Source organism: Amblyomma mixtum, chromosome 1 (assembly GCF_055824585.1).
Source record: "Amblyomma mixtum isolate Tamu chromosome 1, ASM5582458v1, whole genome shotgun sequence".
Taxonomy (NCBI): domain Eukaryota; kingdom Metazoa; phylum Arthropoda; class Arachnida; order Ixodida; family Ixodidae; genus Amblyomma; species Amblyomma mixtum.
In genome coordinates, this window is record NC_143012.1 from 105,951,702 (window position 1) to 105,978,408 (window position 26,707).

At 46.3% G+C, this 26,707-nt stretch overlaps 1 protein-coding gene across 4 annotated transcripts in view; it reads left to right on the top strand.

Annotated features, from left to right (window-relative positions):
- Positions 1-2,532: 2,532 nt before the first annotated feature.
- Positions 2,533-26,707, top strand: part of LOC149367437 (tRNA:m(4)X modification enzyme TRM13 homolog) — a 56,075-nt gene continuing 31,900 nt past the window's right edge. The window contains exons 1-9 of one of the 4 annotated variants that reach the window (XM_089555561.1): positions 2,533-2,694; positions 2,763-2,800; positions 3,259-3,325; positions 5,289-5,363; positions 6,720-6,789; positions 11,008-11,202; positions 19,162-19,247; positions 23,194-23,275; positions 25,513-25,587. In XM_089555561.1, the coding sequence (XP_089411687.1) occupies positions 2,578-2,694; positions 2,763-2,800; positions 3,259-3,325; positions 5,289-5,363; positions 6,720-6,789; positions 11,008-11,202; positions 19,162-19,247; positions 23,194-23,275; positions 25,513-25,587 (805 nt within the window). In that variant the 5' untranslated portion in view covers positions 2,533-2,577. Of the gene's footprint in view, positions 2,695-2,762; positions 2,801-3,258; positions 3,326-5,288; positions 5,364-6,719; positions 6,790-7,492; positions 8,094-11,007; positions 11,203-19,161; positions 19,248-23,193; positions 23,276-25,512; positions 25,588-26,707 lie in introns of those variants that run through there. The other 3 variants (XM_089555574.1, XM_089555567.1, XM_089555582.1) reach the window with 3 other exon arrangements.

A 26,707-nucleotide genomic window follows, 5' to 3' on the forward strand; every position in this document is an offset into this window, starting at 1 on the left:
AATTAACAGCACCGAAGCAAACTCCACAGAAACCAAAGACAGACTGCGCACTCCCATGCCCCGTCTGGCACCGGCCCATTCAGGCGGCGACGCGGGAAGCGTCCAGCTGCCTGGTGCAGGTGTGGACAAATGCAGCCCACGACTGCCTAGTCGAAACTCCTTCGCGAGTTGCCTAACTGCAGTCGTTATAGTGCAAGTAGTGGACGACTGGTGCGCATTTTTGATGGGCAAATGATTCTCCCTTTCCCTAATCCTGCATGATTGCACGTTCTCCGTTATGTCTAGCTGTACTAAGTTGCTATTAAAATGATTCCAATTTGTTACTTTCGGGATTGACTTTTTGGTAGATCAACAAGGAACTGCTTGCTCACCAACATTCGCTCTTCGCACCTCGACCGTGGAACAGAGTAGATGGTTTGGTTTGGTTTGGTTTATGGGGTTTAACGTCCCAAAGCGACTAAGGCTATGAGAGACGCCGTAGTGAAGGGCTCCGGAAATTTCGACCACCTGGGGTTCTTTAACGTGCACTGACATCGCACAGCACACGGGCCTCTAGAATTTCTCCTCCAAAGAAATTCTAGCCGCCGCGGCCGGGATCGAACCCGCGTCTTTTGGTTCAGCAGCCGAGCACCATAGCCACTGAGCCACCGCGGCGGCGGAACAGAGTAGAGAAGGAACTCTCGAAAACCTACTTCGCGCTGCGCCGGCAGTATATACGTGCCAACCAGCTCTACACTTCTGCCGTCGTCCAGAAGGACGAAAATGTGTCAGGCAAATTCTCACAAGTGTCGCAACTGAAATCAATGAAGGTGGTCAATTAAACTTACTGGAATAAATTTGTGCTCAGCCCAACGGCCAGACGAAGTGCATGAGATTATTTCGCTCTTTCACCCTTGCATCTTCAAATCCGCTTTTTATGGAGAATGTAATTGTCTTTCTTGCAGAAAAACATTGCTTCTCATCGGCTGTCATGAAAGGACTAAAGTGGCCTTTTCTGCTTGTTCATGAAAGCAATCGCTTCGCGAGACCATGCGCGCGTAAGGGGAGGACACTTTCGCGGCGCCTTTGGTAATCTCAGCCCTTTATTATCGCGTCAAACAGCATAACGAGCAGTTATCACTTGCCTGCCACAGAACAGCGGTATCGCAAATAATGCACGTATATGCGCAGAGGCGCTCCGCTGCGCGTGTAGCAGACTATGAGCGCCGTTAGTTCGCGTTACCGCCACTGCCGTATGTGGCAAAGATAAGTATTGTTCCACCTTGGTTGGTTATATTAACCACACAGTTGGTTATATTAACTCTATACCTTGCCTTACCTTTTCCTTTTTCTCATTTTCCCTTGAGATGATAGCTAGCGATCCTTTTGGCGGCCGCTTGCAACGCGCAAGCGCACACTGCCACAGCTGTAGCAGACGACACCTTCCGCGCGTTTTATGCCTGTTTTACATGAAAGCAAAAACGCTAGCGCCGCCGCAGCGCAAAAAAAAAAAAAAAATCTACTTTGAGTGCTCACGGCGATGAGCGGCGAAGTTCCAAGACGCTAGAAATTTTCGCTGCGACTCGCCGCTCTGTCGCTTGCATCTCAACAATCCTTTAGACTATTTATGCAGACGAAAACATAAGCACACAGAGCTGAAGGGAAAAGTCGCGCATGAATTAGTGTAAATACTGTGTGGAAACTACGGGGCAGACCTATCAGCAGGAGAACTGTATAGACGTTGGTTATATTAACTCTATACCTTGCCTTACCTTTTCCTTTTTCTCATTTTCCCTTGAGATGATAGCTAGCGATCCTTTTGGAGGCCGCTTGCAACGCGCAAGCGCAGACGACTATACCAAGTGGACTCTAGATAATCGCTATATCACGAACTTTTGCCGCTTTCTAAGCGAGGCTTGTTTGCACTCCTTTTTATAAGTTTCTTTTCTTTTTCATTATGCCTGATGGCAAACAGCTCGAATAAAAAAAAAAAAAAACTGTCTCGACTGACTGCTGCTGTTCGCTGCTTGCAACTGTTTCGGTCTTTTGGCACTTCAGCAGCAGTTTTACTTGTTCAAGGCGCGTATTGAAAAAGATTTGGGTTTTGTAAAGCGCGATGCGCTATTGTTGCGTCCCACGCTGCACCTCAAGCGAGCGAAAGAAAGGAGCCCGGAGTCTCATCACTTGAGCTACCATCCGACGGTGTTACACGGGACCAGCGGGAGCACGAAACAACTCCACCAACTGTCCCCTGACCACCCGCTCGCCTTGGCACAGTTCATTTCCTCCCTCCGACAAATGTGACAAATGTAAAGCCCCTAAATAAACTGTTGTTTCATTGAGGGGCTTTAGACAAATGAGGTAGCTAGCGCCATCTCTTAACAACCGTCCGCAACTGCTGCGAAACTCGCACGTTTTGCACCACCCGAATTTAAATAATTTTGAACGTGACATATTCTTTCTTTTTTCTAAAAGCGGTCGAACATTTCATTTTTAGACAATTTAGTAGCTCAGACGATGCCTTTTAGTTTCCACTGGGAGTCGTCTGCAGGGAAGCGGCATGGCAGCTGCGTCTTGTGTTGTGGTGGTCGGTGGACGATGAGCGACGACAGCCGGTGTGCCTTCGTCGTGCCGAAGAAAGGTCGGCGCTGCCGGCTGCGACCGGTGTCCGATTCGCGCTACTGCGGCGAGCACGTCGTGCTGCTGTCGGAAGACGTGAGTAGACCCCGAAGCGGACCCTAGCGCCCAGGTGACTGACCCCCCCTCCATCGCTTCGATCGCAGGGCCACGGCCGGATCGCCTGTCCCCTGGACTCGACCCAGTGAGCACTCGTTGTATTTTGAGTCCACGCGGTTGGAAGAAGAGCTGCTCTTATACAGTGAGGCTGCCCTTTTTGTTCGCTCTGAAGGCCATCTGCACCACAGCCTCCTCCTTTCCGCTGAGTTGAGAGCAAAAGACAGGCCAGAACAGCTAGCATATCTGTCGTGAACGCACTCGTAGCCGTCGCTTGCGGACATGACAAATGTGCTGTCACAAAATTCCGAGCTGTGTTCCGCAGCGGACAATGGGCCAGACCTGGGAGTGGGATAAAAACGCGCGCCTGTCCAGGCATTTTCAAGGTTCCCATTGAAAACAAAGGCATGAAAAGGGACCGGAAAAAAGAATGTGGCAGAGGTGAATTCTAAAACTGTACGAAAGACGGCGCTCGTGTCAGCGGTAAACACGAGGTAAACATCCTTCGGTCGTGCTGCACTCACAGAAATGTATTACGCCTTTCAGCACCTGCTCGGCAGCCCTGCTCAGCCAGCACCTCAAGAAATGCAACGCCAAGAGGAAGGAGAACCACGTGAGAGTTTGTTTTGCGCAGTCGGTGGTATCTACAGCGCCTGCAAGGACTTTTCTAATGGGCTCAATATCTCAGCAAAGTCATTCAATTGTAATATAAAAATAATTTTGCTGAAAATGCTGCTGTCGCTTGACATCAGAAAAAACTGGTACTGGCGCAAGAAACGAGGACACAGAAGGCACACAAAAGATAGGACTGACTGTGTGCCTCCTGTGTCCCCGTGTCTTGTGCCATTGCCAGTTTTTTCTTTCAACATGAACCAACTCGCCCAAACTAGAGTTTTGCTTGGCATCAACTCTCGTGTCAGCACGCAAGCCAAGAGTATCTGTCAGGAGAGCTGATATCTGCAGAGATGCCTTGTCTCACTGGATGTGATGAATTTGCTTACATTTTTAGAGGAATATACACAGAAAGAGGATGGATCGCCCGTCCTGTCATGTCTATCTGTGTATTCGTCTGAAAAGTTAGCAGTGTTTAAATTTCAAGAACAGAAAATGCATCTCCAACTAGCCCCGCAACGTGTTTTATTAACCCATTTGCTACTGGTAGGAAGTTCTTTTCTGCGTGTGGAATAGGAATGATAGTGCGTATTGATTGGGGAAATCACTTGTGGCCAACTCGGTAGGTCACTAATGGCAGTGAGGCTATAATGCCATTAAATTAGGCCATTAATGCCATTAACACTTAGGCAGTAAGTTTTTAGGCCATTAAAGAAGTATAGACACCTAATTTTGGTGACATGTTTTCTTCTCTACAATGATACAGAAGACATTACTACGTATGATTCACCATGTGGTAATCACCTACGACTGGGAATTAATTTGTTTTTCCTGTCATGCTGTTTTGGTTTCAACAGCCAAGCGATGGCTGTGACGTCAAAGAGTGGTTTTATGTCGCCTGAGGCGCGGAAAAACTGCGATGTGATCGCTGCTTCGTCGTTGTATTTCTTTACAGTGCTGAAGGCATTCTTCCTCAAGAGCCAGAATGACAACGAATGTGGGAACAGCGGTTATATTGTGACTTTTTCCATGCCTCACGTGACATAAAAGCACTCTTTGACGTCACAGTCCTCATTCGGCTGTTGAAACTGAAACAGCACGAGAAAGAATTATATAGCAGTCATAGGATAATGCCAGGTGGTAATTCGTGCATAGGAATGTCTTGTGCATCGTCACAAGCACGCACCAAAAGCTAGGTGTCTACACTCCTGTATGACACTGAATGTGTCTAAGTGGCCTTTCATCAGTGTGCCTAAGAAGACAGTGAAAAGCACCAGAGCCATTGCAGTATCTCAGTTGGCAGATCACGATATGTGGAGGCCATGGGTTTGCATCCCACCGTGTGGTTGCTTTTTCTTCTGCTTTCTAATTAGTCACCTTTAAAATGTGTGTTAATCTCCCATTAATGGAGACCACAAATTTATTTATTTATTTACCCACAGTGCCAAGCGGCATTACAGTGGGGGAGAGTATATGTAAATGAAAAACATAACATGAGCAGTGTCACCCATGGAAACAAGTCCGAATTTCATCAAAACAAAGAAAAAACATAAAAATTTCACAGAACCACGAAAGTGAAATGGTTATTATAAGGTAGAAAAGAAAACAACATTAGACACAATACCAGCAGCGTCTGCAGACAATTTGTTCCAATCGTGTATTGTTCTCGGAAAAAAAAAGACCATCGATATACATCAGTTTTTGAGGCAATCTCTCGTACTTTGAAACTGTGGTCTACGTGGTCAGATATACAATTGAAGAGAGGGAGCATTCCTTGGTTTAAGTCTCCTTCATGTATGTTCAGTCTTCTATGAGTGCAAATATTTTTTACAGCCAGGCAGGGTGGGTGCTTTCATTCTCTGGCGGCAAGTGTGTTGTTGTTGTTGGCATGCTTCTCTGTTTGCCTTCATTTGTGTCCGAGAAGAAGTGTGCTCATAAAAGAAATGTTTTGCAACTCATTTCAGGAGTTCTTCGTGAGGAATATCAATTCAGGTGCAGCATCACTTCCTGGTGGGGGGGACCACCCATGTGTGACCAAGGTGCGAGTCTTTTCATGTCCCTGAGGTTAACCTAAGCATTTTGGTTATATACCGAGGTGAAATTCAGCAGCCAGGTTTTGTGACTGGTTCAGAGCTCATTGTTTGGATGAACTCAGGCAGAAGTGTCAGGTTTCGCTCTTTTTTGCTCAAGCTGTCCTTGTTGGGGTGTCGTCTAATTTTCTAAACATTGTGTGGCATCCTGGCTGTAAATATTATTGCTTCTCGTCTCATTTACTCCACTCCTGATGCCTAGGCGACAACGCAGCAAGCTACGGAAAGAAATGTGATGGGTGTAACATTAAGAGATCGGAAGAGGGCGGAGTGGGTGAGGGAACAAACGCGCGTTAATGATGTCCTATTCGAAATCAGGAGGAAGAAGTGGGCTTGGGCAGGGCATGTAATGCGGGGGCAAGATAACCGCTGGTCCTTAAGGGTAATGGAGTGGATTCCAAGAGAAGGCAAGCGTATAGCAGGGGGCGGCAGAAAGTCAGGTGGGGGGATGAGATCAAGAAGTTTGCGGGGATACAGTGGCCGCAACTGGCGAAGGACAGGGTTAATGGGAGAGACATGGGAGAGGCCTTTGCCCTGCAGTGGGCGTACTCAGGCTGATGATGGTGATGATGCACAATTTGGTGACGACACTGCCTTCACTCGGGGGATGAGCTCCAAAGCATGTGCTTAAGCAGAAGGAGAGGGTGTGACTTTAAGGGACAAGCCAGTGGAAATCAAGAGGGAGATGTGCAGTGCAAATGCAAACTGATTGGATACCAAGAGAAGGTAGGAGCAGGAAGTTAGGGTGGCTGGCAGAGGCCCTGCAGTGGGTGTAGTCAGGCTGAGTATGCACAGAAGACGTTGCTTCACACAATGTGGAACAACGTGTTGTGATGTTTTCTTAATAATAATAATAATAATAACTTGTTTACTTCCATCAATAATGGGGGAGACTGTGGATAAAATCCGCTTGACAACCAAGTGACTTGACGGAAGCCCGCAGCCTCTCTACAATGCAAGCAGCGATTGAACAAAAAAAAAAAATTGCAGAAAGGACAGCATTCAAAATTAATGCATGCACACTTGATAGTCACAAGAGGTAAACATAACAAAAGGGAAGATAACACATTTAGTTGTTATCGTAAGCAAGGTTTGTCAATGAAATGTTTGTGTAGGGTTCGTACAGAAATCGTATGTAAATCTATACCTGATTTGTGGAATGAATTTAAAAGAGTTGGCAGTGTGTAGGACACTTTTTGCTTATATAATAATTTGCCCGCGCAGTGACCACCTTCCACGGTGATCATGCAGCCGTTCAGTTGAAATGATGAAGAAAGGCCTTTTTTTCTTTTTCCTTATGTTTAGCCCACGTTGAAGGACATTGGAGATGAAAAACTGTGGGAGGTCATCCACAAGATTGACAGAATCTTCGATGGTATGTACGCATGCCTGGCCAGCATGCTTTCATTTCTTTGTTTCTGGTAGCCTCCAGGCAGAGGAACTTTGGAGGGGTGTGTTATAAAAAACTTTGCTCTTGAGGACACGAAAGGAAGGCAGATTTTTGGCTTACAGTGCTCGGTTGTACCAGTTGACACTGGCCACAGTTATTGATGGCCTCAGTAGGGGAGGGGAGGTGCGACATTACTTTATTTACACAGTACTGCTAGCCTCTAGGTGAGGCGTTAAGCAGGAGTGGGAGATAAGAAAAAAAAACATAAGTGACATGCCCAAAACAGATCAAGGCACAACAAGCTGCTTTCACAACCAATGATATGCACTCACAAGCAAAAATAGATGCTGCAAAGTTGCGTGCAAAAGCAGAAAAAGCAATCGCAAGAGCACTCCGTATTTGTCTGTTACAACGTAACAGCATTCATAAATGCTTTAGTAGAAGGGCATTCTAGAATGCTTGCCGGAAGCTGGTTCCACTCGCAGACCGTTTTCGGAAAAAAAGAGTTAGCGAAGGTTTGAGCGTGACAGGAATAATCTTTAAGTTTATTGCTATGATGCGATCGGGTGGTTGGTCGGTGTACAGGCTCTATGTACTCGTGTTTTCGGATACCTAGTTAATTACCTTAGGATCCCCTTTCTGTGTTTGTGCTTCACAGGGACTCCCGGTCAAAAGAGACCCACCTGAACTTGCTCAGACAGCACTGGGATTCAGTTGTACTTTGGCCATTTCCAGTTATGTCTTTGTCTTCTGGCCTGTGGTAACCTCTGGCTGGTGTGTGCTGTGTGTTTGAGACAGAAAGGCACAGAAGGGATGAGGACAAGAAGGAACGCAAAACAACAGGACAGGCGCCAACTATCAACTGAGGTTTAGCGCATCACTCCCTGCATTTATACGTAGCACCCAGCCACATCACAGAAGCCAAACACCAGGAAAGAACTGAAGAACCAGAATTAACATCCACAATCAGCACACAGATCACAGGCAAGCGAGGTGACTGGCACGAAAGCACCTCCGAACAATGGACACGTCACCTAAGAGGCCAAAATGCAGTGCCTAACGTGAAGAGCTACCTCACAAAGCAGAAGTGCAGTGTCAAAAGAAATCGCAGCACACACATATGCATTACATTTCTGAACTTTGTGCATGAGCAAAACAAGACAAGTGACAGTGGAAAACTAAGACTAACATGTCCAACAAGAATGTGGAAGAAACGGTGCCACATCACACCTTTCTCCAGACAACCGGAGTTGGTCAAAAGCCGTATGGCTGCGCTCGGGTGGATGTCAGTGAGTAATCACTCCCTTATTACAACCAGAGTTGGAGGTAAACATCAAGCACCCTTCCTTGCCCTTCCAGGAGAGGGTGCATCCGTGCCCTGGGATGTGCTCGCGCTGCTCAGAATATGACTGCCAGTTTGTTTGTGGAACAATGCTGCAGTGTGTTCTTCACTACCCTTCTGACTGTACTGTCGACAAACCTGCCACTCATATCTTTCCATGCGTCGACCATTATCTTGAACAAATTTATTGCAGTTTGGTCGCTCAACTAACTGATTAGGTAGAATTGCCGACCTGAATGAGAGCTGTTTTGTCTCCTTTGCTTCATTGCTGTTTTTTTCACTTGTCCTCTAAATGAATCGTGCACATGTTAATAAGGTGGATTGGTGAGCTAGTTGGTTCATGATCGTACAACTGAGCAGCACAAAGGAAACAAGGACGTCGAAGAAACCCACAGAGGAGGACGATGCTGCACTGACTTAACTGAAGAGTTTATAACCGCACATTTACCCTGAAGAACAGGCATTGCTTCGAAAGATCGTCTTCTGCCTACATCGCCTCGAAGGTACTTGACTTCTTTTTTGGATAGGCAAACTGATGGCTTGCGGACGCATTGCTCTCTTTCCGAGTCAGGGGTGGCCCAGGCTTCCAGGATGCCAGCTGGTCTTTGTTCTCTTTGAGCATGTGGTGGAGGTCAGCAGTTCTTGTTAGCTTTTTGCATGATTTGCAATCCCTGCAGTGGACTGCTAGGTTTGTGCCGGACTTCCGGCTATCGCTGTGGTGTGCTTTCTTGCTCTGTCATCTCTGTCGCAGCCAAGGAATTCACGAAGCTACCAAGGACAGACACATCGTGAGGATCGTCCGATACATCAACCATTACTTGGTGCTATGCGAATTGAGGGAAGGTGACACTGAGATCCTCAATGACAACACATTCACCACCTTTAACAAGTGCTGTCCTGGGCTTAGGTCCACATCGGAGCTTCCTGATCATGGTGTCCTAGGCTTCCTACACCTACGCCTTGAATTCTTGCCAGGGCACCTATGTTGGTCGTACCAGCCTCGAGCTGAGGAACAGTTCCTCCCATTCAACTCGAACCACTCCAGGACAGTCAAAAGAGGAATTGCTAGGGTGGCGTTGCTGTCTGCCCTGAACAAGTCCTGTCCACATCAGATGAGCCAGAGCTCCCAGCAGCAAATTACTAGGCTGCAAGAAGCGGGATACCCGGAGACATTGCTATGCAACACAGCAGAAAACATTGCGCTGCTGAAAAAGCATGGCAAGAAAGAGAATAGCACTCCTGAAGAAAGCAGAGAAAGATCGAATTATTCCATGGTTCCATATATCCATGGGCTGACTCACACTCTCAAAAAGATTGGAAAGAAATACAGCATCAAGATCATCTCTTGGTGCCTAACAAGGCGAAAAGCATGCATGTGCGAGTGAATGGACAAGAAAACAATTCTGCACGCAAAATTGGGCACAGAACGAAGTGTATTCAAGCCATTGTGTATTGCATCCCCCTTTTCTGCGGAAAGCAGAAAACATTACATCGAACAAACTAGCAGGTACGTTAATGACAGAGCAAGAGAGCACGCCACAGCGATAGCCGGGAAGTCTGGCTCGAGCCTAGCAGTCCACTGCAGGGATCGGGAATCATGCAAGAAGCAAACAAGCCCTGCTGACCTGCACCACGTGCTCAAAGAGAACAAAGACCAGCTGGCATCCTGGAAGCCTGGGCCAACCCTGACTCGGAAAGAGAGCAATGCGTCAGCAAGCCATCAGTTTGCCTATTGAAAAAAGAAGTCAAGTACGTGAGTGGTGATGTAAGCAGAAGATGATAGACTATCTTTTGAAGCAGTGCCTGTTCTTCAGGATGAATATGAGGTTTTTCAAATAAATTCTTCACTGGTCAGTGCAGCACCGTCCTCCTCTGTGGGTTTCTTCAACATCCTTGTTCACTTTGTGCTGCTCAATTATACGATGCATATGTTACTTGTGTATGCAAATGCTGCCGTTGTATATGCTGCCTGTGTATGCCGAGCCTACTGTATATTGCTAAAGGTGTGATGACACAGTACAGCGCTTTGATGTGATGATGCCCCCACCCCCCTCCCCTTGCCCATGTAATGCCCTGCTGGGCCTTTAAGGTGATAAAATGATGCTGCAAGACAGAGCAAGGGTGAAGAGTGTGCAGACACCCATACAGGCATTAAAGTGAAGCTTGTTGTTGGGACATGAATGCACATCACCGTCACAATGTGGATGGGCCTCTTTTGTTACTGACATGTGGGGTCAAGAGGCTGTGGCTGCAGATTTTACCGTGCAATGTGTTTATGCTTTTAATCTCTGGTCTGGGATGCTTTAAGGCCACCTCGTTATTTTCCACGACTACAAGGATAAGGATGGGGTGGAGCGCCTATGGCCGGTTCTCTCAGATCATGAATGGTAGCTTACCAATATCCCTCAAGAGAAAAGCGTACAACAGCTCCATCTTATTAGTACTCACCCATGGGGCAGAAACGTGGAGGCCAACAAAGAGGGTTCAGCTTAAGTTAAGGACAACGCAGCGAGCTATGGAAAGGAAAAATGACAGGTGTAACGTTAAGAGATCGGAAACGGGCGGAGTGGGTGAGGGAACAAACACAGGTTAATGACATCCTAGTCGAAATCAAGAGGAAGAAGTGGGCTTGTGCAGGGCATGTAATGCGAAGGCAAGATAACCGCTGGTCCTTAACGGAGTGGATTCCAAGAGAAGGCAGGCGTAGCAGGGGGCCGGCAGAAAGTTAGGTGGGCGGATGAGATTAAGAAGTTTGCAGGGGTATGGTGGCCGCAGCTGGCGCAGGACAGGGTCAGTTGGAGAGACATGGGAGAGGCCCTGCAGTGGGCGTAGTCAGCCTGATGATGATGATGGCATTGCAGAGCAGGTGCCCTGTCCGGAGCAGCAGCAGCAGCCGGTGCACATGCATGGGGCCCTGGCCACTGAGCTGCGCGCACTGTCTGGCTGTGCGGTGGCCGAGAAGCACCTGACCCAGAAGGCAGCCCTGTTGGCCCTGGCTGAGCACCATGGCCTGCTGGCTGGGGAGTCCTGCTTCATCGAGTTTGGCGCAGGGAGAGGTGGGCACCCTCATAGGGGGTTTCCAGTGCATAGTCAAGGGTTCGACAGAATCCTGTCTGGCGAGGGTGAAGCATAGTGGTAGAATAAAACATACACTCACCAAAGATGGTTCTTTAAGCATGACGTTTCGGGAGGGTCCCTTGTTCACAATGAAAGATGGACAGAATGGGCCACTTCGTATATGCACACTTGACAGCACAGTGAGTGGGCGCAGTTATCCGGGAGATTACCCTTCGTCCTGTTTATGACATGATCTGTGGTCTGTATATAAAAAGATTCTAAAAGCTTGGTTGGTTTCGTTTATGGGGTTTAATGTCCCAAACCTACTAAGGCTATGAGGGACGCCGTAGTGTGAAGGGCTCCGGAAATTTCGACCACCTGGGGTACTCTGAAGTGCACTGACATCGCACAGTGCACGGGCCTGTAGAATTTCTCTTCCAAAGAAATTCGACTGCCGCGGCCGGGATCGAACCCGCGTCTTTTGGGTCAGCAGCCGAGCACCATAGCCACTGAGCCACCGCGGCGGCCCTGATTCTAAAAGCAGTCGGGACGATGTGGGTTTCATGGTGTCTAAGATTGTGGCGTTCTCCCAGTCAGTGGTGTGGTTCATTTCTTGAGCATGCTCTGCCAGCGGGTTGGATGAGGTGCGACACTTGTTGACGTCGTTCTTGTGTGCTCTTAATCTTCTTTTGAAATCGCCTGATTCGCCAATGAAAGGGGATTTTGTGCACCTTATATGCGCTCTCAAGTGCACATATAAGAAGTGGCTCATTCTGTCCATCTTTCATTGTGAACAAGGGAGCCATAGGGGTCCCGAAACGTCATGTTTTAAAAAAAAAAACATCTTTGGCGAGTGTATGTTTTATTCTACCACTATTCTTCCAATGCATTTAGGTTGTTGTCTTGCAAGAAAATTTCCCTGTTGCAAAATTCCCTGCCTGGCCAAGAGAGGTCAGCTTGTGACGTCCTCACAGCCTGCCCAAATCCCCCAGGTTTCAAGAGTTCAGGAGGGCCTGCAAATTGTTGCAAGTTGGCCCACCCAACAAGCAAATGGATTAAGGGGGATGAGGGGATCGAAGAAAACTTTTCTATTTTTCCACTTAGAGTGATGAGATTTGGCAGACTGGCTTAAAACAGCATCAGATATAAAGTTTCACAATGACAGCTTCTGTAGGTTACCTTTTCTCACTGTTTATATGTTGTCCCCACATTGCCTGCTTGTGGAAAGCCTAGCATAGGAAAAAAAATGGCTACAGGTCTGTGAATACTTTTAATGTTTACTAAGAAGTGTGGTGTAAATCTAGACTGTCTCTCTTTTTTTTTTTTAGTTTCTCTGGTCTTTTTTTTTTTTTTTTGTAAAGGACACAATGTGCACCTTCTCTTTATGTCTAGAATGTATTACACTCTAGTTACCATGTATTAAAAACATGCGGTCCTAAATGGTAAATCTGAGACTGTCTTGATGCAGACCACATTTCACTCATCACACGGAAACAAACGGGGTAAAAATCCATGCACCCATTGCTGTGCTACGCTTTCCAAGAGTAAGGTATTAAGCTCGAAAGAAACTTTCGAGAAAACAAGCCTGGAGTGTAGCTGCTGACAAATACATTTTTTTTGGAGCATTTAAAGTTTATTTTTGAAGAAATATTTCAGTAGAACATAGAAACAGTGTTGGAGATGCCAAAAAGTGTACTTTTCAAGAATGGACTTTTTTTGCGATTTTTGCGATCTGATTCCCACATCTCCCCTTAAGGGGCATTAGTGAGTGGATTAAGGTTGAGCAAGTTTATGATGGTAGGTCGAGTTCTTTCGACGGCCTCTCCAATTGTGGTGGTGAAGACACAGGAGACTCACATGAGGAGTAAGTATATACTAGCTACAGAACGGAACCTGCACTGTAATGTGAAATGATCTCGCACAGAGAGAGACTGCTCTGCAGGACCCTGTTCTTTCACTAATGCCTAGGTGCTGTAAAGTTATGGCCTAAGCATAGTTGAAGCCTTTGGGAATGAAGTTTGGGCGGTCACTCCCTGGGAGTGGCCCCAGGCTTCAGTGAAGCAGTGAAACATTTCCTGAGCCTCCAACTGAGGGCTCTGCTAAGAAACGGAGCCCCCTCTGTCTCCACTTCTATGCACCTGCAGTCGTCCCTCGCATGCTGTCAGCATGTTTGCAGACACACTGGTGGAGAGTCTTGGCGAGAGTGCCACAAAAGAGATGAAGCCACCCACTGGGACTCTCGGTCCTTGGGTGCACCTGCGTGTGCAGGGAGCTTCGAGAAAGTTGTGCCGGTATGATTAAAACAGAGCTAAGGAACCAGGTTACACCCAGAGGGTAGCCAGTTAGACCACAATAGCCTAATGCTTGGCTCTTCCCCTGGCTACACCAATGGGTTGGAACAGTTACGTGCATACATCAGGTGAGTGGGAACGTTCGTGTACGGATTGTCCGCTATTGCTGTACGCCGTGTGTGTGGTTTGCACGACAACTCGGCGCTTGCTGTTCACTGCCATGCTGAGGTGGGACTCACTTGGCTGGAGGCTCCCTTCTTTGCCTGCTTTAGGGTGAAAACACTTGTAGCCACATGTTTGTCTGTCTGTGTGAAGCTTCTGAGTATTGACTCAATTGTAAGTCAACCCCCCCATATCACATTTCTGGAAAAAGAAAAAAAAAAAAACTTGCAGGTCGTTTACAGTTGGCCTTTAGGGGGGGACCCTGGTCTTGAAAAAAAAAATTTAATAATCTAGATATAGTAATGAAATTTTCAGGCCACATATATTTTTGTGTGGTGATTTTAGATATGTCATTTAATTTCGTGTAAAACAGCTCCTTGAGCACTTGTGCAATTTTTATGCAAGTATTTTGGGAAAAGTTTTGCAGAAAATTTACTGCAGGAAACTCGCTGAAATGCATGCTCTCTCTTCTCTTGACACCAAGGGTTCTCTTGACACCAAGGAATGCAATAAGGGTAAAATTGTCTTCCTGCCTATCATGGGTTTTGAAGTTGTCGCTTCCGAAACAGGACTACACACTTTTCTTCTCATTTCCGAAGCAACAGCTTCAGTACTCTATAACTGAAGTTCTATGATAGTCGGGATGATAATTTTACCCTTACTGCATTCCTTGGTATCAAGAGAACCCAATGGCATGCATTTGAGCGAGTTTCCTGCAGCAAATTTTCTGCAAAACTTTTCCCAAAATACTTGCATAAAAATTGCACAAGTGCTCAAGGAACTGCTCAAGGAACTGTTTTACACGAAATTAAATGACATATCTAGAATCAGTGCACAAAAATACATGTGGCCTGAAAATTTTATAACTGTGACTTCATTAATAAAAATTTTTTTTCATGACCAGCGTCCCCCGTTAATAACAGAACACGACAGTACTATCCTGCAGCCTCCACTTATCACTATGGGCTGCCGCACGCATGGGTGTGGCACATTCCAAAATGAAAATGTATTAGTCACTGGACTACTCGTCCTCACTTGCGCTGTCGTCAGGATCGCTGCTGCGGTCCCACGGCACACTGTTCGAACGTGCAGTGAAATCCCAAACAGCCACATCACGAAATCGCGTGCTCCCTTGGCAAGTGTAAGGCTCCAAAAGGCACATTAGTGAGTTACCTGGTATCTGAGACCACTAGAGCGTGTTCGCAGAGAAAGCTGCCATCTCGAAGGATTGTCGATGCATGCCGGAGAACACTACCAAGATTAAGATACGTGCTGTTGCTCTTCTCAAAAAAATGTGTCTTGGCAAGTGGTGTGACTCGGTTGAAAAAGCGGAACCAGGCATGCTTGGGATATTTTCTACAGTTAAGTCTCGCAAAGTAGGCTTGCCATTTGGTTCTGTAATTTCAGAGCGTGGCAGCTTGTCGTCTCGAGCTACTTACAGGACTCTCTTGCATCCCTTGCCTTGGAAGACCCTTTTCGGACAAGTAACTCTGAAGTCGTTCAGGAATACCTCCAGGACAGGTGACTGTCATGTGTTCAGTGTGGACGTGGAGGATTTACACTACTTGATTCCTCACGATTGTTTGCTGTGCTTCGTGAGGGACTGCGTTACGGAAGAGAACGACGAGGTGCGGTTCCGCAACGTTTGTGGTGTGTCGGTGGATGCCTTTCTTGAAGTACTGTGCTTAGATCAACCATTGTTGCTTGCAATGATGGTGTGCTCATACAGTGCTCTGGGATTTGTATCGGTTCTCATGTGGCACCGATGCTAAGTGATTTGTTCCTCAGGAGGGTTGACAGAGCGATTGAAGGAGAGGTACCGGCCGTCGTACTTAAGATACTTAGATGTGTGGATGATTACCTCGGCTTTGTAAGGAACGACAGCTTTACGCAGCCTGTGCTGGACACTTTCGTCAGGAATGGCCATGGGCTTACCTTTATAGTCCATTCAACAAGGCAGGATTCAGTTTCTGGATCTACAACTGAGGCTTGAACCGGGGCATGTTTGCTGGCTGTATTCGCCACACTCCGTCAAGAGGCTTTAAGCTTCCAGTCGGGGCATTCCAATGTTGGTGAAAGATGGCATTGCCACTTCATATATTCGCGCCGCTCTAAATAAGTCGTGCTTCCACTTGTTTGAGGAAAGTGTGCAAAGCCAAATTGCCAGGCTTAGGGAGGCCGGTTTCCCAGAAGTTATGATTGGAAGGCTATGTGAAAGAATGGTGTCCAAAATGAAATCCAACCACATGCGTGAAGCAGCCAAGCGCCAGAAGGTTGCAGTTATTCCTTACGTCCACTCGGTCTCTTACCGTGTAAAGAAAGTGGGCCGTAAATATGAGGTTGACGTTCTATTTTCGTCTCAAAGAAAATTGAGTGATATTTGCCCGGCTTTACAAAGAAGGCATGAGTGCCTACTTGGTAGGAGGGCCGAAAGTAATGTAGCACTAACCATGCTCAAAGGAGGGTCGATTGCGTGAAAGGGGTTGTATACAGAATTCCCCTGTCTTGCGGCACACGTTATGTCGTACAGACAGGACGCTGCTTAAACGACCACCTGAGGGAACATTTCAGTTCGTTGGACAAAGCAGGTGTATCAAATTTAGCTCTGCATTGCAGACAACGTGAACACGCCTGCATCCCTTTGCTTCAAGAAACGTCTGCAATTTTCAGGCGCAAAGATCAGATGGTAAGAGAATTAGTAGAGGCGTATCCCATTGATAAGGGGGGTTCTGCGTGTGTCGCTAAACTGTCGTCATTGATTAACCGTGAATTTGCCTTCCTTAAGAAGTCGTTGCCGGAAGATTAAGATAAGATTAGGAGGTTTTTGTGTGTCTTTTGGCAGGATTATGTATAAATTTTCAGTTGAAAGTCAGCACTCGTGTTGTTATGTGTGTAAACGTCGTCATCTTTTTCACGCTGTTAAACAATGGATAACAACCAACTCGCCCAGCTTTCTGTTCTTCTTAAAATATTAAAATTATAACTTGAATAGTTTTCGAGCTAGAAATTTTTTTCATTTATGCCTCTTGATAAGGCATAACAGTGTCCTTGATATGATTTTTACAGTCCAACAAAAAAAAAATATGAAGCGTAATGTTATGTGCCAAACGAAAGCTTGGTAGGCATGGTTTTAAAACATACAAATTGGAACTTATTTAATTTGCGAAAAAATTCGAAAAAGAAATATATAAACACGACAAAGCATATCTGCAATATAGTGATATATAGTAAGTGATAAGCATAGCTGCGATACAGCTGTGGAATTGAAATTCGACGTTGCGAAATTGTCATCCGCATCACTGCTGCTTGGAGCATCTTGAATATGAACTCAGAGGCTGGAGAATCACGTGCAGCGGGACTCTTCCGAGTGCGCGAAGTGCCTGAGCTCGACGCCATCCTCACTGCGTGTTATGTCGCAATAAACCTCTTCTGCAAGGGCACTTCAAAAATGCACGACTCGAACTAGGCCGAAAATGGAACTAACTGTGTGAGCACAAACCAGATGTGCCAGCACAAGCGGATGGGAAAAAGAAAGCGAAACTATCAGGCCAACATTCCGGGATCAGTTTGCGCAGTTACAGCATCTGAACCAAAATCGATTTGCAGTTGATGCAGTAAAATTGCGCACAGCAAGGTTTTTCCAAGCGTGCACCGTCCGCGCGCCGAACTCCATGCCCGGAGCGTCCTCGTCGTACCCTCCGCTTCAAGGGCATTTCAGAAATTTGCCCGTCATGGGAAAATTGCAGTCAACACAGAAACTGTAGCCTCTGAAGAACAAACTAGATGGTGCCCCACCACCGTAACGGCCATAATGAGGAGCTTCGGTTGGCACAAACGGACCGGGAGCAGGAATCTGAATGCATAGGCCAGCGTTCCGGGCTCTCGGTGCACAATTTGAGCTTCGAAACAATACCTGACGATACAGCATCATCGTCAGGGTCCGGGCTAATCAATGCATCAAAAATATGTGGTGCAAACACAGCAGAATGGCGTGCTGACGCAGTGACAGTCTCCACCAGCTGAGAGAAGTTTCCTCTGCTGGCTGAGCAGCATAGCAAGTGAAGCCAGGGAAGCTAAACGGCCGGTAGGAAAAGCCTCAGATAAGTTGAATAGCGGCTGCAGAGGTCGTACCCATGAAATAAATTGGTCAGCAAGACTTGGCAAAGAAAAGTAATAAAGTTATTTTTTACTTTAAACTCGTTTATCTCAGAACATGTTTTTTTGTTACGATGGTACCATTATCTTCAAAACAATATTAGGCAGAAGGTCCATTCTTTGTGTGTGCTTTACATGAGCATGTGGGGGACATACTGAACCAAAATTGGGCCTGTGCAATGATCTGTTTCTATTTTATAGACAGAAATAACGGCGAAAGCGGGCTTAAGTCTAGTCCTTGAGAGAGAAAAATATTGTAAACAATTAGTTTTTTAATTGTGTTGCATAGTTTTGTTTCAGTGAAAAGAGCATAAAGCCGGGATAAAAATGATGTAAACAGGTAGGCGCTACCTCAATTGGTTGTTGAGAAAAGTGCAGCAAAACATGCCCTAGAATACGCGGGAAAACTAGGGCTTACCCTGTTCTGTTAAGGGAGCATTACATAAGTGTGGGGGGGGGGGGGGGGGAATGAATGGTAATAAGTCACAAGAATAAAGTAATGTACGTAAATTCCACGCACAAGTATAAACAGTTGTTGACACCATAGAGAGTTTGTGTCTCCATGGGGAAACGAGGCAATCAACGGGCAGGTAACAGGGCTTAGAACATGAAATGTGGAGCTAAATAGTCTAACAAGCAAAAAGTGTTTAAATGTTATGGGGTTCCTTTCGTTGACCACATGATTGGGAAGTGCGTTCACTACACTGTGGCAGTAGGTGAAAAGGATTTGTGGAAAAACCATGAATGTGCTGAACACACTGGCCATTGAACAAACATGGTCAAGAGACATTAATTCGACTGCAGTTTGCTCTCCTGTTGTTACAGGGTCATGTGGCAGCCCCCCTCCCAGGTGGCTTGTGTGGGGATGTTTCCGCCTGCAGGGGATTTCTTCCCTTTGGGAACCAGCCAGCCTTGTCTTGGCCAGTTCATGAAGGCTGTTCAGCATTCACTGGGGGGGGGGGGGGGGGTCTTCTTTGCTCACATGTCATTCTATGGGGGAGACGTGCTCACCAGGGGGGGCTGACACAAAGTGCGGCTACTATCCTGGACCATGTGTTGTGTGGGCTGCAAGTTCATCTTGGTGGCCTAGCAGAATGAAAGCATGATTGCTTGCCCACGAACTGATTTCCATGTTCCACACACTGCACACTCACCCTGTTCAGTGCAGGGCAGTTTTTTGGGGGGGTCAGTGACCGTCTGAAACTAGGGGGCACTGTGAGAGGGGAGAAAGAATGGATGGGTGCCCTGTGTGGTGACACCACTGTGGGAATGGCCACAGTCATTGAGTGGGGGCCAGTTGTGACTCTGTGTGGCCAGCCCTTCCTCTTCCCGTCTCTCCTCTCCATCCAGGCCGCCTCTCCTACTGGCTGGCCAAGATCCTGGCCAGGGAGGGCTGCCGCTTCCTGCTGGTGGACCGGGCAGCCTCTCGGCACAAGGTGAGTTCATTTGGTTAAAACCACAATTTGATTAAAACCACACGCAAAAGGGGGAGGCTCTGACAAACAAGAGATTTCACATCAACCTGGAGCGCAGTTGTTTACAATTCCCGAAAGCGCTTCGCAGAAGAGCCAAAAAGTTTATGCCTGGACAACGCACTTCCTTGAGTTTCGTTGTCGCATAGACTGGATGTCATTTTCACTCTGCCTAATGCGAACAGTTTTCGGTGGATAAATCCACGCGCAAGTACATTTCATTTTGTCTATGAAAAGAAATAAAAGTTTGCTGGGTTGATAAAAAATTGGGGCTGAACCGAGTCCCAAACCGGTTTGGAACGGTTTCTTTGAATCGTTCCGGTTCGGGTTCAGTTCCAAGATGGTGAAAAACATATGGGCTCGGTTTATTTGTTTATTTATTTGTTTATTGTAATACCCACAGCGCCACAAGTGGCATTACAGTGGGGGGGGGGGGGGGGGGGGAATAACACATCATACAAACGAAAAAAAAAAAGGTAACAAAGTGCAGCACATACAATGTAACCATGATGCAACATTAATACAGCCTAAAAACAGCATTCACAGAGATCAAGAGAATAAATCACCTGACGTAATTAATACCACCTCTTCAGAGAGCTGGTTCCAATCTCTTATAGACCTACGGAAAAAAGCATATTTGTACATCTCTGACTTACAGTTAATTTCCTTAACTTTTAACCGATGGTCACGGCGTAGCGAAATATAGTTTGGTGAATGGATGTACAGGTCACGGTTTATGCCAGTATTGGAATAGTAAATACTATGAAAAAATTTTAACCTCAAACAATATCTGCGTTTTTCAAGCGTCTTCTATCCCAGCGAGTTTTTTGCACGTGAAACGCTAAAGCTCCTGGTATAGATGTTAAAGACATATCGGATACCCAAGTTTTGTACCCTCTCAAGTTTATCTATATCCGTTTTATGCCAAGGGTCCCATACTACGCAGGCATATTCGAGAACCGAGCGAACGTTTGTCATGAAAAGTAACTCTTTTGTTTCTAAAGGGAATTGCTTGGTGTTACGCCTTAAGAAACCAAGAACGCGACACGCCTTTCCTGTTACGTAGTCGACATGTCGTCTCCACCTTAGGTTTGAGGTTATGAATACGCCGAGATATTTGTATTCTGATACTGAGGAAAGTTGTGTCCCAGTAATTGTATAAGAGAATTCATGGGGCTTTTTTCTTTTTTGTGACTCGCATATACACAGATTTTTGCAAGTTAATAAACATACCCCATTTCTTACACCAATCAGACACCCTGTTCAAATCATTCTGTAACTGCACACAGTCATTCGGACTATCAGCGACCCTATACAATGCGCAGTCATCTGCAAACAGACGAACATGAGAAGAGATATTAGAGCAAATGTCATTCATAAAGATCAAAAATAACAAAGGTCCGAGCACTGACCCTTGAGGTACACCAGAAGATACAATGCATTCGCTTGATAATTTTCCATTAATAACTACTCTTTGTTTCCTTAAGTGCAAGTAATCTTGTATCCAGTCGATCATTCTCTCATCAATGTTATACCAAGACAATTTTTCAAGCAAAAAAGAATGAGGAACAACATCAAATGCCTTCTTGAAATCCAAGAAGACGCAATCTACAGACAACCCTTCATCAAGTGCACTTGTCAGATCATGAATTAGTTCAGTCAACTGTGTTACACAAGAAAGGCCTTTACGAAAACCATGCTGCTGATTGCTTAATAAGGAATGCGTATTCATATGATTAATACCGTATTTACTCGCGCAATAGGCGCACTCGCATAATAGGCGCACCCCTAGTTAGGGCGCGAAAAATCGATTTTTTTATTTCCTCGCATAATAGGTGCACCCCGAACTTGGCACTGTGATCAATACTGTATTTACACGATTGCAAGCCGACGCCTCGCCACCCCCCGCTTCCCAATCTTTATTTTAACAGTTTTTGCTGAACTGACTACTAGTCCTCACTAGTGCTGCTGCGGACCCACAGCACGTACAACGACATCGCGTAGAACAGCCGCACACAGTTTTCAGGGTGCTCACTTTAAACGTTGGTTTGGAAAGCTTCATCTTCAGCCGGAAACGTTCCCGACTTAGGCCCGCGAAAACCTCGACGCTTGGAGTCGCGTACGAAAATTTAGGGACGCCGCAGTCGCAACTGCTGCACTTCTCGGCCACGTCGTATTTTCCGACCTGCCGCACGCTTGCCGTGTTCGAGAGCAAACTCCCAGCCGTGTGGTGCTTGCCCGTCGAGCTAAAACATCAACGCTCCGCGGCAAAGCCATAAACCACGATAACTATCGCGCTACCGCAAATCCCGGCGCTTGACAGCAACAACAACAAAAAAAAAAAGAGCTGGAGATGCTGATGGCGATATAGATAGCGAAAGCTCGTGGCGGAGGAAAACGATGGTGATGATGAGCTTGGCCTTGGGTGCCCTCCGTGGGCGGCGTCTGAAAGCTCCTGTGCGCGTGTGTGGCCTCCGCGATCAAGCGCCTGTTGCGCGCAGCTGGAGCCGATCGCGGAGGCCTCGGCGCGTGCATTCCGAAAGTTTCGGTGCGGCCCTTACACGGACCCTTTTTTTTTTTTAACATTTTCTTCGCGAAAACGGGGTGCGGCCCGTACACGAGTGCGTTTACGCAGTGTGTTCAATTTTGCGAGTCGAAAAATTTCCGGAAATTTTACCCCGTGTAATAGGCGCACCCCGAACTTTGAGCCGGATTTCCTGGAAAAAAAGTGCGCCTATTATGCGAGTAAATACGGTAATGCTAGTGAAAAACACATGTTCCAAAACTTTACAAGCAATACTCGTCAAAGAGATGGGACGATAGTTGGAAACAACATTTCGAGGGCCAGATTTGTGCACAGGAACTACATTGGCTAACTTCCAGTCAGAGGGCAGTGCATCTTCCTCTAAGGATTTTGTGTAAATGACTCTCAGATAAGCAGACAACTCACACGCACATGCACGGAAAAGAGCAGTTGGTAGATCGTCAGGACCAGGAGCACTGGCAGCATTCAGCCCTTTGAGTATCAACTCAATTCCTCTTTGATTAAACTCGACACAACGCATGTGATCAGAATTAACTCGACCAAAATTGAGCTCAACGTGAGAGGTGTTGGAAGGAGCAGAGAATACAGAAGAAAAAAACTCATTGAAGCACTCCGCTTTATTGATACTCTCGTCGATAATGGAACCTTCATGTACAAGAGATGGAATCAATACTTGATCCTTGCCGTTTCTTTTCATGAACTGCCAAAATTCTTTAGGGCGCTCTTTTATGCGCAAATGAAAAGAAGAGAAAAATAAGTCTTTTGCTTGTTTAACGGCTACCTTTGCTGCGTTTGTTCTATATTTTAATTTTTCATTGTTTCATTGTTCTGTGTAGAAGGATTCCTTCTATACGCCCTGTAAGCAGCCTGTCTTTTGTACATGAAACTGCGCACATTTTTGTTAAACCAAGGCTTGCTTTTGCTTCGTCGTGATGTCAAGATCCAACTAGGAACGTGCATTTCACGTAACTCTAAAATTTTTTCTTTGAAAATTTTCCACAACTCGTGAACTGACATCGTTTCAGATAGTGTTTCAAACACATGAAAGTAGGATTCGAGAGCAGCGCAGATATCACTGACACGTGCTTTACCATAGCTATATATGTGACGCCGCCTGCCATCACTAACTCTGACGTAATCCAGCTTCATTTCGCACAGGACTGAACTGTGATCACTGATCCCGGGCAAGATTACAGGAGGGTGCACAGCCTCAGGAATGTTAGTCAAGAAAAGATCTAGAACGTTGTTCCCACTGGTTCCCACCGGTTGTTTTGGTTGCGGTTTCGGTTCTTGTTCGATAACCTGCTCCTAACTTATCCGATTCGCATAATGCTATCTTAAGAATGATGATGTGAACTCTTTCAGTTTGAGAACAAGCTCAAGAGAGAGCAGGCCGATGTCCCTGAAATCCAGCGTCTCCAGGTGGACATCCAGCACCTGTGCCTGGGTAAGGTCTCATGACGACAGGGTCACTTGTGGCCTGCATTCTCAGTTTTCCTTTCATCCGGTGGCTGCCCAGTGTTCCCACTCACTTGTGCGGGTAATTGTGTTTGGGAAGGCTTGGGTTTTCCACTCTGTTCCACACCTAGTTTGAAGCATGGATTTTATTGATTCTGAGGCATTCCAGAGTGTGTCTGCTTTACCCAGGTTTATTACACGGGGGGCGCAATGGACAAGAACTGTAGTAATACCGCATGCATTTTAGATGCATAGGATTGAATAAGCAGCTGACGTGCTAGTGGAAAAGAGCAGGCTGACAGTATGGGCGGAAAGCTTGAAGCCATGTGCGATACTTTTGGATGTGAATTTTTTGTTACGTCCATTGTTTGCGTGAAAACTCGAGGACCACGCAGAACGGAAGCCAAAATGAACGTACTAAATGTAGATGAAATGGCCAGACTAGTGGGGCAGGCAGGGGGGAGTCCGTAGCCCCCCCCCTCCCGCAGTGCAGCTGCTGTCAGTGCGTGCAAGCAGCAGTGATGGGTGGTGAGCTGCAAGAGACTGCTGCACTCTGATTGCAGTGGTGTGTCATGTCAACTGTTGTTACGATCATCGCTCCTCACTTGGTGGCTCGCATTTTGTAGTTGAAGCAAAACCGTGATCTGAGCTAGGTGGTACATCTTCACAACTTCACCAGCGCTGCGACGAGGAACAAGGACAGAGAAAGATTCCTATATGGATTGCTAACTTTCTTTTGTGTGCTTTTTTCGCGGGAAGCGCAGTTGCTTCGGGTTGTCATTTGAGAGTATATAGCCTGTCTGTTTTTCTCAAATAAACTTCCAGTTGTTAGTAGCGCTTGTCCTTCCTTCTCTGTCCTTGTTCCTCGTCGCAGCGCTGGTGAAGTTGTGAATAAGTTGCTCTTGTTTCTCTTTGCTCTGACGTATTTGACAACTGCCGGCCACGTGTTACAAGTTTTTAATGTAGTACATTGTCATCTGTGCGTGGCAGCTGATAGCGGCTGACGATAAGCGGATGGTGCTGTTGCGTTCTACTGCCAAGGCCAAACTGAAATTTTTTCAAGTAAAACTCTTGTTTGGGTGAGTTGGTTTATCTTTGAACGGGTACGTACTTGCGCGAAGAACACGGGACAAAACAAAGCAACACACACGACATATCAATCAATCAATCAATCAATCAATCAATCAATCAATCAATCAATCAATCAATCAATCAATCAATCAATCAATCAATCATTTTATTTCTGCCTCAAAAAGTGACAGAGGAGCTGCAGAAAAAGCTGTCATAGACAGCTTGACTGAGCCGCAGCCCCCATTATACCGGGCAGCAGTGACAGGCGATGAGAAAAAATAACAAAGAAAACAAAAGAAAACAATTCAGAGCAAAACACATTAACACCAAAAAAAGATCTTACCTCTAGTTTGTACATGTGGGCAATTTACATGGTCATCCAAACATGATTGCATAGGTATCTTTCAGCAGTAACACAAAAGCACAATGAATCAAACAATACAAGAGCGTAACTTCCAACTGGTTTGTTTTCGTAGAAGGCAGATGCATTTATACCCGCGCTGGGCAATCACAAGATTAACAAGACTGAGTGTTCATGTCAGCATCCCGCTGCCAGGTGTGCCACCATATAGCAAAACGTGTAAGAGTAAAATGTGTAATTGAAGGATATTCAAAACTCCGCAAGTGTGCTTTCCCACATGACTATGTTGCCAAAAACAAGGTGGCCGACTTCGCCATAAAGGAACTACGTGGGCTACAGGACAGGCGCTAAAGGTGTGGATAGAATGTGAGAAACGTATTTTGGAAGAATCAGACAAAAAACCAGTCTTTCTTTGCTTTGTTTCAGCTGGAAACGCGTGGTCAGCCGTCTTGTTTTGGGCAACATTGTTATGCGGGAAAGCGCACCTGCGGAATAACATCAATTTTACACGTACTGCTGTCTGGTGGCACACTTGGGTGCTCACATGAACAGTGCGTCTTGTTAATTTTGTGATTGCCCAGCGCCAGTCATCTGCCTTGTATGAAAAGAAACCTATAGATGGAAGTTGCGCTCTGTGTGTGTGTTCCTTTGCTGTGTCCCGTCTTCTTCTTTGTGCAAGTACGTACCTGTTTAAATTTTTTTGTCCTGACATTGGGGGTCGACTTGCAGTGGTGTCAGCACCTGCATCGAATGCACTAGCCTGGGCTAATACTAATGCCTCTTCTCCCCACCAGGGAAGGTGGACCTGGTCAGGGCCCACCAGGGGAAGCTGGTGGGCCTCTGCAAACACCTCTGTGGGGAGGCCACTGGTGAGTCTTACTCCCTGTACTCCTCCTTCTTCCCGTGAGTTGTCTGCTGCGCTCTGAAGGCCAATCAGAATGGCATCATTTATATTAGCCTTAAGGGGGGATCATGCATACATGTGCAACGGTAACTAGTGACAGAGCTAAGCAAGGCTGCTAAGTGAAGCAAGAGATTGAAGTGGTCAGGTTGGGAGATAACGTGGTAGGAAAACAGAGCAACATACAGACATGTTGATCGGATTGCAGTACACGGTGGCTGGTACAGGGTACTACGGGAAAAGTAGTGGTCGATGAGTGGCTGCCTAGACCTGGAAGGATTAGTCTTCTCAGGGACAGTGTATTTGGGCAGGTTACTGCAGTCTTCTGTTGCACTAGGAATGCATTGGTGGAGCTGACTGAGCAAGCACTGTAGGAAGTAAATAAGCAGCCAGATGACTGAGTGCGTACAAGGTTCTCCCAAAGTGCCAGAAAGTGCAGTTTGTGGAAGAGACGGAAGAATTTGAATTTTGAGGTGAAACGCTAACGATTTGAGGGTGATTTCGTGGTGTGTAACACTGAGTCAAGGTTTATGCTGTGAGGTGATGAACTGTGGATGGCTTCAAAGGTCCAGCAGGCCTTGTGAGGGTTCTGTGTATTGTTGAGGCGTATTCTGGCTTACTGGGAATACATGTTTCATATGCTTGTTGTCTGATGGCTGTGGGGGGGGGAGGGACGTGGCAAGGGATCTGATGAATGCATGTGACCTGGACGCACTAGGTTTACTTTTTTTTTTTTTTTTCATTTCGTTATATGGTCTGCCCAAGTTAGATTTGTCTCGATGTTGAGATGCCTGTATGAGTTGGTTAGGGACAAGGCTATGGATCTCGGGGAGTATGGAAAATGGAGAGTGCGTGAGTATGCATTTTGAAACATTGAGCTGCACTAGCCACCTCCTCTGGATTTGGGTAAAGATCATATTGTGTGGTCTCTGTTAGTGCTGATGTGGTAATGAGTTCATCCTCAGGAAGATTGACAGTTAAGCCAGATGGCAAGTGGTAGATGAAGATTAAAGAAGCTCTGCCTTAAAGGTATGACATGAGCATGCAGAGGAGAGAGAGTTGTGACACCATGAGTTCCTAAGCATCTG